General features: G+C 38.0%; 1 protein-coding gene across 1 annotated transcript in view; it reads left to right on the top strand.

Annotated features, from left to right (window-relative positions):
- CUL3 (cullin 3) overlaps positions 1-11839 on the top strand; it is a 109335-nt gene that overhangs the window by 61751 nt on the left and 35745 nt on the right. The window contains exons 4-6 of the mRNA XM_034781197.1: positions 4519-4679; positions 6020-6134; positions 8860-9088. Of these exons, the coding sequence (XP_034637088.1) occupies positions 4519-4679; positions 6020-6134; positions 8860-9088 (505 nt within the window). The remainder of the gene's footprint in view (positions 1-4518; positions 4680-6019; positions 6135-8859; positions 9089-11839) is intronic.

Raw genomic sequence — 11839 nt, 5'->3', positions numbered from 1 at the left:
GACTTTTCCAGTAGCTGTACTGGCCGCGATTGCCAGGGCAAATTAATCATTAATCATTAAACACGCTTGCTTTTAAACCACGTGTAATATTTACAAAGGTACACTCACCAGAGGTCCCCTGTGTGCCCTCAGGGTCTGGGAGCACGCCTTGGGTGAGTTCGGGGGTTACTGGTTCCAGGTCCAGGGTGATAAACATATCCTGGCTGTTGGGGAAACCGGTTTTTCCGCTTCCTTGCTGCTGTGAGCTATCTATATTACTTCCATCCTCATCTTCCTCGTACCCCGAACCCTCTTCCCTGTGTTTTTCTCCAGTGAGGGAGTCATAGCACACGGTTGGGGTAGTGGTGGCTGCACCCCCTAGAATGGCATGCAGCTCTGCGTAGAAGCGGCAAGTTTGCGGCCCTGCCTCGGACCTTCCGTTTGCTTCTCTGGCTTTGTGGTAGGCTTGCCGTAGCTCCTTAATTTTCACGCGGCACTGCTGTGCGTCCCTGTTATGGCCTCTATCCTTCATGGCCTTGGAGTCCTTTTCTAATATTTTGCCGTTGCGTTTACTGCTTCGGAGTTCAGCTAGCACTGATTCATCTCCCCATATGGCGAGCAGATCCCGTACCTCCCATTCGGTCCATGATGGAGCTCTTTCGCGATCCTGGGACTCCATCATGGTTACCTGTGCTGATGAGCTCTGCGTGGTCACCTGTGCTCTCCACGCTGGGCAAACAGGAAATGAAATTCAAACGTTCGCGGGGCTTTTCCTGTCTACCTGGTCAGTGCATCTGAGTTGAGAGTGCTGTCCAGAGCGGTCACAATGAAGCACTGTGGGATAGCTCCCGGAGGCCAATAACGTCTAATTCCGTCCACACTACCCCAATTCAGACCCGCTAAGGCTGATTTTATCGCTAATCCCCTCGTCGGAGGTGGAGTAAAGAAACCGGTTTAAAGGGCCCTTTAAGTCGAAAGAAAGGGCTTCGTCGTGTGAACGTGTCCAGGCTTAATTCGATTTAACCCTGCTAAAGTCGACCTAAACTCGTAGTGTAGACCAGGCCTTGGGGAGGGAGGTGGGTTTTAGAGCCCGTTTTGCAGCCCAAGCCCAAACATCTATACAGCTGTTTCTAGCGTCCAAGCCTGTCTCTACAGACTTGGACTCTGATACTCGCTGCCCTGGGTTTTAAAATGCAATGTAGGCAGGCACATTGTACTCGCAACTGTACAAAAAAGTGACTGAAGACAGTTCCTGCCCCAGAGAATTCATCTTTCCTTCCTTCCTTTTTATACCTATGGAGAGACTGGGAAAGTAGTTGATTTTAGCGTAGGTAACTTGTTTTAGGTTGAGTCCATAATCACTTCAGCAACATTCTAGTTTGTGAATCATTGCCAACCCCAACCCTGGCTCCTGGGAGTTTCTGTTATCCTTTCAAGCACTTGCTGCTGCTGTTCCTGGGAAGTAAATGCTGCTCCCTCGTCTACAGCCTTTGTGTACTAAACCTGGGCCACATGGGCTTTAGTCCCACAGTTGTCTCTAATTTTTGAAAGTATCAAATAAAAAATAAAAGTAACTTGCCCCCAGTGGGAAGCAAATCTGCAGCTTCAGGAGCAACAGTAGTGCTGTTCTAACTCTGTAGCATCACAGATTCACTGGAGCATCAGGTGCTACTGTTGTAATAGCATCATTAGTACTTGTACCATGGATACTATACAGGTTAGTCACTTCCCTGGTTTTAATCTCCTCAATTGATACCCTAGTATTTAAACTCTGTTCACAAATTTTCTTTGGAGATAGTATGCCCTTTTTTCCTCAAAGTTGCCTAGAATATTCAGTTATTTTTTAATTGCCTCAACTTTGTTGATCTTTTTACAAAAGTACACTTTGTTTTGGTTTTATTCCAGAATCACAAGACAAGGACTATAATGTTCTTGTGTGCAAGTCTATAAACAAGGCCGTGAAATAAATAACAGAATGTCTCAAGGTATTAGGAAAATCTGGTTAACAGTAGTATCCTCTAATGACCATCTTCATTGTGTGACATCACGAGGGTGAATTTGTAGGCCAGTTAGTAACAGTCATTGCTTTGAGGCAAAATTGTTAAATGATTGATGTAAGTGTGACAGAGTGCGTGTTTCCCACCTGTTCATGTTTTACTGTTTAATTTCTCTTCGTATGGTATCTGTTAGAGCTTCCTCCATGTTAAGTGTGAAAAACATGTTGTTCTCTCCGAATTGTGGAGTGTAAAATGTTTTTATTGTTCAGTTGTCATGTAGAGGAAAGTTGGAGTAAAGTGACTTACTTTATGAGTAACTTTCAAAATGTCTACTAAGAATGTCAAAATTATTCTTCTGAGAGTATGGAACTCTTTCCTCCTCAATTTTTTCTAGTCACCTTTTACTTGTGGGGAAAAAAGTGTATAGTGCAATCGTAATTTTAATCAGTTGTTTCCATAGAATGAAGCATAAATATATGAATGGTCTGATTTCCTAGGTATTCATGATACAAGAATTCTGCACTTTAACTCCATGTAAAGGAAAGTGTTTACAATGATTTAGCAGAATACATAATATGAGCGCAATTAAGTGTTTATATCTCCAATTCAAATACTGACCTTTTTCATACAGTGAATTTGTATGCACTCTGACATGCATAGCTATAAAAATCTCCATAATATTTTTATATTGTACAAGCCAGTAGGAATGAACTAGCACATTTTGAAACTAATGTACATTAAAATTAATGAATATCCTGAGACCTTAAAAATGCAGGTTTAGGAATGTTTTCAGTAAGTAGCTGATTTGCTATTTGGCATTACGGAGCATGCACTTAAAAATAAAGGCAAAAATTTTATCATCTCTCAACAGTACTAGTACAAACCACAAGAACTTCCTCCTCTTGATGGTCTTTTAGTGATGTCACATGCATGGTTTCATTCAGCACTATACTATTAAATACCAAATAACAATTGTAGTCCCTACCTGACTTATTAACCTCATCCTGTTGACTTTTGAAGAGAGATGAATAGAGATAAAAGAGAGACATACAAATGAAAGGGGAAGGGAAAGTTTATCAGGCACTCTTATTTACCATTTCTCCTAATACAAATGTTAGAACACTCAACAAAAAGTGGGATTGCTGATTTTCTTTTGGTCTGTGTGTATAGAGAGTAGGAACCAAGTTGTTGGTGTCTATCCAGTAATGGGCATGTGATCTCTAGAGGAATGGTCTTTAGGCCATATGTAATAGGTGGAATACTGTTTTATGGGGGTTTGTGGCCAATATTTGAAATGTATATTAAATAGCGTTGGATATATGAGTTTCTTGGCCAATGCTTCAGATGGAGGCTAAGCAGAGAGATGGAGATGGAATAAGTTTGTTTGTGATGACCTTAAAGAAAAATGTCTTTCTTTTAACAATTGTGTGCAGTGTTGTTGTAGCCATGTTGGGCCTAGTATATGAGAGAAATGAGGTAGGAGATGTAATATCTTTTATTAGACCATCTTCTGTTGGTGGAAGAGACAAACTTTTGAGCTTCCAGAGCTCTTTTGTAGGTCGCTCACTAGCAGCCCTTGTCCTCAAAGGAAATCTTCACAACATCTTCAAAAGTTGAGCGTGGGAATTTAAATGCATAACTCTGGGGGGCACTAAAAATTGTGGTCTCAACAGAGACACTGGTTTTATGACTCATTACAGCAATTTGTAACCTACCAACCTTCCTTTGTCCTCTGACTGTAGAGGTGTTAATTGCCCACTTCATCTTACCTGGTTTGTTGCAACACGTGTTAAGTTAACTCCTCATGCTTAACAAACTGTCTCACCTTGTATTTAGATGTGACACTCTGGTTATCTTTTCCAGATCTGGATGAACTCTGAAGCTTGTCTCTTCCACCAATAGCAGTTGGGCCAATAAAAGATATTACCTCACGCACCTTGTTTCTTCCTTAAAAAGCAATTTGAAAATTTCGTTTCTAGCAGTGTTTTGAATCAATAGATATTTGTTATGGAATTAAAGTTTAAAATAAAGGTTTTTTTGATTGGGAACTTAGGTTCAGATTTGGAATGTGTGAATTTGTGCAGTACTAAGCTTCCCCCCCCCCCAGGGGAAACATAATTAAATTATTTTTGTTCCCTTTAAAAATAAAAAAGGTGGTGGGGGGAGCGACTTTAGATTATACATGAGCATTTCCACATATTATGGAGATTTTCTCCTATAAACAGCTGAAAAGCGTAAAGGAAACAGATTTGTCTTGGACATGTTTTTCTTCATATAATGTCACCACTAACAATGTCAGCATTGTGTTGCGTAGTCTAGCCTTTTTTTAATCTGTGTAAATAAAGACTTCGAAAGCTAAATACTGAGTTTATAATGGGTAGCAGTCGGTGTGTGGGAGTGTGTGTGTGGGGGGGAATGTAATTCAATTTTTCAGCTGTTTCCATGCAGTTTAAATCATGAACAATCTCTTGAACACATTTTGAATTTTACAGGTGTGTGGGATATAAACTTATATTTACATTTATGTATTTTTTCCTTATAGGACCGTGTATATGTACAACAAAATAATGTGGAGAATGTCTACAACTTGGGGTTAATAATTTTTCGAGATCAAGTTGTACGTTATGGCTGTATAAGAGATCACCTACGACAGACTCTGTTGGATATGATCGCAAGAGAGCGGAAAGGAGAAGTTGTAGATAGGTATGATGGCTCTGACTGATTACTGTTATATTTAATCTTTAAACAGAGTGGTAAGTAGTATTTACAACATAAAATATGTATAGCTTGCTTGATTTTCAAACCACCAGTTAGTCTGTAATTCTGATCACAGGTATGTTGGAGAGTTGTTCTTTAAAAGGTCCTGTAAACGTTAAATTCACATCTGGATAACTTAAAGGATGTACTGCTAAGAAAATGGTTAAATAAATATTTAGTGTAACTACAAAGGTTCAGTGACCTGTTTATTAATATTTTTTCATATTTACTCCCTGATTTTATTTTTTGTTTTTGTTTCAAGTCTTTCCCATTACTTGACTTTGCAGGTTGCTCTAAAGTTTGCGGTTGGGGCATTTCCTTGTGCATTTCTTCTCCTTGTTTCTGCTTTTGCTTGGACACTCCTTGTTTGACCTTTTGGGGGTGGAGGAAGGTTTATTTTTCTCTCCATTTTACTTTTCCAGAGTTTTAACCTGCCTTTCTCTGTTAATTTGTTCCCTTCTAAATCCATTTCTTATTCTCTTTTACAATTTCATCAGATGCTGATTGCCATGCTACTTGCCTGGTGCTACACCTGAAGTAACTTGCAATTTGCAAGTTTTCTGTGCTTCTCCAATTTCAGAGCAGCTGTTGGGTGTGGAGGCATGTAAACTGCATGCTGCTTTAGTGGCAGTAGTGTCACTGGGATTGCCCAACAGGCATTTTATGAAAAGAATAATATTGTCTGTCAGCAGCTGTATATTGTCCCCTAGTGCCACACAGTGGGATTTTTCCCAGCCTGACTAATCCTTTGCACTCTTAGGTTATCTTTATTGACATGTGCTTACCCATGTTTTGACTTGCTGACTCTCTCTTTTGTCTGTAATAAAAAATACTGTATACTTTCACTGGACTAGATCAGTGCTACACCTTTAATTATGGGACTGTTCTGGGTGAAATAAATTGATCGGTTCGCTCCACGTTGGTAGCTTTCAACTTAGCTTCATTTAAAGCAAAAATACTTTTGGTTGTCCATTGCACTGTGGAATTTACTGTCAATGTAAACTGAAATGGATTTCAAAATTGTTTACTGCTCTTGTCAGACTAGTTCCTTTGAAAGATTTTTTTAAAAATAATTTAATGAAATAGAAAATGTAAGACTGTTACATTTTAAAATTGCTTATAGTGGACTTTATTCACTCCCCCCGGCCCCTCCATTAGTGGTGTGGGACATGAATGAGAGGAACTATCTTAGCAATGTTCTGTACCGTTTTATTAACTTATATTCTTCTTTTTGCTCTATCTTAAAAGCATGTATGAATTTCTAAATTGTTAACATCTTTTGGCAGAGGCGCAATAAGAAATGCTTGCCAGATGTTAATGATCCTAGGTCTTGAAGGAAGATCAGTCTATGAAGAAGACTTTGAGGCTCCATTTTTGGAGATGTCTGCAGAATTCTTTCAGGTACAGCAGTGTTGCCACTTAAATTTGTATTTTAACTACATATGGAATAGAGCTAGTACATTTATAATTATGGATACATTTTGTCATGGTAAAGTTAAACAAAATTCACGCAACAGTCATGGGGGAAAATGTATAAAAATCAATGTATGGTCACAGCAAGGCCGAAGCCAGAACCCCGCCATCTGGGGCTGACAGCTGGAGCTTCGCTGCCCAGTACTGAAGCTGAAGCCGAAGAATTCACGGAGATCTGTTAAAGTCATGGAATCTGTGACCAAATCGTATCCTTATTTATCATTTCCTGAATAGTAGGACAATTGGTAAGCATCAAAGCTCAGCATTCAGTAATCGTAACTTGATAAATAGGGAGGGTGTTTGTGTTTTTGTATAAGACAATATAACAAACATTTCCAATTAATCTTAAATCAGGGTCCTTTATAATGTCAGTACAAAAGTGAAATTATTTGGCAAACTGCCTTATGAGCGTGATTAAGCGTATTGCAGAATTTTTAATTTCATGGGATCTAATTGCATAAAACAGGGGTCTTTCAGAAGTGGTGTGCCAGGTCTTCATTTATTCACTCTAATTTAAGTTTCCTGCGTGCCAGTCATACATTTTAACGTTTTTAGAAGGTCTCTTTCTACAAGTCTATAATATATAACTAAACTATTGGTGTATGTAAAGTAAATAAGGTTTTTAAAACATTTAAGAAGCTTAATTTAAAATTAAATTAAAATGCAGAGCCCTCCGGACCGGTGGCCAGGATCCAGGCAGTGTGAGTGCCACTGAAAATCAGCTTGCGTGCCGCCTTTGGCACGTGTGCCATAAGTTGCCTACTCCTGACATAAAAGGAAAGAAGAATAATGAAATCTTCCTAAATAACCTTTTGAGGGTGACCCTGAATAGTGGATTAAGAAAGTTTTTAACAAATTTCATAGCTAAAAATTGAGTTGGGAGAAAAATGCCACTTGTTAAAAATGGTTGAAATTCAGTCCTGCCCTCATGTTCATGGGGATGAGTTCCTGTATCCTGCAAAATTACTTGAAATCAGCAAGCATGTGCAGTCTTATTTTTTTTAAAAGTTACACAGCAGTATGTACCTGTGTGTGATTAGTATTTAGGTGTCCAAAATAGTCCAGAAAAATTCCTATACCTGATTTTCCCTGATCTGAGGGAACTAAGATGAGTTGCTAATAAATGTCAGAATCAGAAATGTTACTTCATTTGTGAACTGCAGCATGGTCTACGTGAGCTGACTTTTTAAAAAAAATAATTGCCAAAAATAATTCTGGAAAGGAGACTGGACAGCCTTAGTTAAATATTAGGTAGTTTGTTAAAGAAAAATCATGCATTGATAATTTTTAACTTATCTATCTTAACTCTTTTTTTAAAACAAAAAAGAGAGAGGAAGGAAGAAAAAGTTAGATATGAACAGTTTTCAAAAGAGAAAAACTTCCCATCTCTAACTTGTAAGAATTTTTTATTTGAAAAATTTGACAAAATAATAGATTAAAAAAAGTGAGGAACTTTCTTTCAAAAGGGTTCTGGTAAAATTCCTTACTAGAGGCTATTAAAGAAATTTCTCAGCTGTGAAAGAGAAAGTTATGTCTTGATTTTAAAATCTTGTTGAAACAGAAAGGGGGGAAGGAATAAATAGCTAATTCTCAGTGTGTCTGAGTTGAATAAGGAGTGCTTAAGTTAGTGGTTCTCAACCTATTTACCATTGTGGTAAATATGCAGGTTTGTGTGTGTTGTGTGGTTGCATCCACACAATATATAAACTACCTATATGATCCTGAGGATGTCACATGGGCTGCAGCTGTGCGCTGATTAGGCCGCGTGTTAAGAACCACTGTATTAACTGTCTGGAAGTGAGAAAACCAGATAGCAAAATTTGCTGACAGCAATTTAGGTTAGTCAATTCCAAAAAAAATTGAACTCCAAGACAGACCTATATTAATAAAACTAAGCAATTTCAGCATCATAATGGCAGGCAAAATTTACCATAGGTTCAAGATAAAGTACATTGGAAGACTAAATTGAAATAATCCAGTGGAACAATTTGATTCCAATTCTTGTTTTCCGTATGAGTTTTAAATACCTCAGAGTAACTGCACAACTGATTGGAGATGTTTGTTTCATGTGCATTTGTAGTGATTTAAAGATGTTGGACTGTATAATAAGAGAAACAAAAGTATAATATTGACAAATAGGGATTAAAAACAATTTGATATGAAATCGTATACCCTTCAATGAAATTAGCTGGAATAATAAAGGCTGTGAATCCTCACATTTCAAATTTATCACCAGCGGGTATTAAAGAGAAATTTCCCCCTTTCCTCTTTTCCCCCATAGTATTGTACTGTACAGCTAGGTAGACTGTGTTGGGGGTTTTATGCCTTTTTCTGGATCATATGACCATGGCTACTATTGGAAACGGGACATGGGATTTGCCATGCCAAGAGAAACCAGTGTTCTTATTGTGCTCACAGAGGCATGAGCTTAACCCTGGGTATGTGAGTAGGCCCTTTGAGCTCACATACTTTGAGTTAAGTACATTCATAAATTTTTGTAGGATCATAGGTATAGTGATTTCACATTTTTGTCATTTTTCTATTTGATATGCGCCTATTTATATATGATGTGATTATTACAGAATAAATTTCATAGTACTCTCCCATTTTAAAAGTATCTCAAGTATTAATTTGTTTTTGTTTTTTATCACAGATGGAAAGTCAGAAATTTTTAGCTGAAAATAGTGCTTCAGTATATATAAAGAAAGTAGAAGCTAGAATTAATGAAGAAATAGAACGGGTGATGCACTGCCTTGATAAATCAACAGAAGAGCCAATTGTGAAAGTTGTTGAAAGGGAGCTTATATCCAAACACATGAAGACTATAGTGGAAATGGAGAACTCTGGGCTTGTTCATATGCTGAAAAATGGAAAGACAGAAGGTAAGACTAGATCGCACTGGAAGCAAAAATGCCTGGAATGCTGCTGTGATTCTTGTGACACTTGTAACGTTGCTTTTAAGTCTCAATATGGGTTCTCTTTACATCTTAATATTGATGTTCCTATGGAAGCCTAAAACCCCCACTAGTTCTGTGTGGGAAAGTTGCTACAACTTTAAATGCATCTTATGTAAATTAGGTCACAGTCACTTCAAGGCAGGGACTGTACCATACATGTCGCATATTTCTGCTTAATGTTGAACATTCTGCTTCTCAGTGAAATATAAAAGAGTCTTTGGCAAAAGAATGAATGTATTATACTGTCATATGTCTCCTACCTTCTGTGAACCACTGTAATGCCAACCTGCCACTCTTCCAATGCATTGTTCTCAAAATGCGTCTTTCTGTGGAGCGTCAGAAATGTTCCATAGATTAATTTTGGCCAGCAGACCACAGTTTGAGAAGCACTGGAGTGTAAGCCATTCACTTAACAGTAGACTTGCATGATGAATGCATTGAGGGAAGAGACTAAAAACTGCATTGCAGCGAAGAATTGTCTCAGTTCTGTTAATTAAAAAAAAGCACACAATTTTTCCTCTCCTCAAGATAGCAATTTAAGAGGTGAACATGAGACATGGAGTGATTGGTTATAATTTCCTGCATTAAGAGAGGCCTTGAGCCTTCAGGACAGCAAAGAGGTGAGTGTAGTGGCTCTAATAGTATTCAGTACATATTCACTCATCCTCAATCTTCGAAGTAGTAGTACATCCAGGAATTGATACATTTCAAAAGGGTGTGAGGTAACTAAAACTCTTATGATTTCAGAATTGTAACTCTCAAGGAAAGAGAGTAAAAGTAACACAGACCATTCACAGTGGAAACAACTTCAGTCATGTGGCTAAAGCACCATTTTAAAGTAGAGAAACTTATAAGAATAAGGGGAGTGAAAGGAAAATGAAAAAAGGAGGAAATCAAGAAAGTCAGTCAAATGCAGAGGCTCATATTAAGGAAGAATATTAGTCACACAAGCTCTGTATTGATTTCCTCATCAGTTTAAAAATATCTCATTTTATAACTCAATGGGGTTTTGAGTTTACATAACTGTAGGGCTTTTCAGAGGAAAAATGGCATAGAAGTGCTAAGGAATGTATCACTATTTCTGTGCAATAAATTGAACAACGCTGTTCATATCACAACAGCAGGAACAGGAAGGTAACTGAGCTGTCTCTTATGCAAATGGTCCCTTGTTCCCAAAGCAACTTTAGAAACACGAGGAAGTCAGATGGAAGGTAACACTAGTCAGTGACAGAGCGCCAAGGTGTGAGTGGACAAAGGTATCAGCTGTGTGGAAAGAGAAAATGTTAATCTTATGTAACGAGGAGGTGACAGGATTATGCTTAACTGGATATGAGTGTATAAAGTAAAGTGACTCAGAGGTTTCCAGCTGGTGAGATGAGTAGTTGAATGGTCAGTGAAGGATTGAATGGAAAGTTATCTTCAGCTTTGAAGGCACATCTAGTCTGAGATAACTAGGGATTCAAAACTATATGAGAGACAGGTCAAAGTAAGACTGGATAGAAGGGAAATATTTGTGGATGAAGTATTATGTTAGAAAATCATCTACATAATAATGGGGACTGAACTTAGGGGAACATGATGTCAAGAGTTTGTGGAGGGAGGAATTTGGAACAGATACCAAAAACATGACACCAACAGAGAGGAGGAGAAAGGAAGATAAGAAGATATTGAAAGAGCAGTTGGTTTGTAAGAGGAGAGCCAACCGAAAGCTAAAGATGGAAGATTAATCAGCAGATCAAAGGCAGCAGGCAAAGAAGAAAGGGACAGAGAATCCCTATTTAATTTAATAGGAGTTCCAGAGCTAGAGAATAGGAAGTCAAAGAAATGCAAGTAGACGGCAAATACTAAGATTTTTGAGGCTAAGATGAGGAGGAAAAGAAGATGGAAGTGAGTGTAATAGGAAGAGAGTGGGAAAGGTAAGTGGGATAAGTGAAGATCTTTTTCAAGATAAGAGCATGCTTGAATGCAGAAGACGCTAAAAGTGGGAAAGCCATTAAAGGTAAGTGGGGTAGATGGGAACAAAATAGGGAGCTGGTGGTGGCAGAACAGGCACAAATTCAATGGGATAGGCATGGGTTAGAGGCAAGTAGTAGAAAAGACCTCTGACAAAGGATGATGATGGTTCTAGAGGAAAGTGTGTGTGTGTGTGTGAAGTATTATATAACTTAACTCCCCCCCACACACACACACAGTTCCAGTTCTACACACAAACCCCTGGACCAAAGAAGGGCAGGGATAAAGGGGCTCAAGACAGGAATCGAGGCAAGAGCTGAAAATTGTTACTGCAAATAAGAAGTTTAAGATTTTTACGTTATTGACAAACAAATGTAAAATGACGATTTTGAGTCTATTTTAGCTAAAAATAACTCATATTTGCTTTGGGAATTTAATAAATTTTAGCAATTTTAAGTGAAAACTAGAAAGTCATTTAATTAGCCCCTTTCTCTTTTAATTTTTTAAGTATTCTCTCATATCCTTAAATAAGGTGTTTGATCTTTGGGATGGTGAATTTGAAGACTACATTGTTGAACAAAATTTACAGCACATCCCCACTAATAAATGTCTCATCGTCTAGAGAATTGTGATGCTGTATTGTTTTGTTCTGTTAGCAGATTTTTTTTTTGGAGAGGCTGTTCTATGTGAATCTTCTGAGACAGAACTTGTCCTCTTCATACC

This window comes from Trachemys scripta, chromosome 9 (genome assembly GCF_013100865.1).
Source record: "Trachemys scripta elegans isolate TJP31775 chromosome 9, CAS_Tse_1.0, whole genome shotgun sequence".
In the NCBI taxonomy this organism is placed as follows: domain Eukaryota; kingdom Metazoa; phylum Chordata; order Testudines; family Emydidae; genus Trachemys; species Trachemys scripta.
This window is presented reverse-complemented; position numbering and strand designations above follow the sequence as displayed.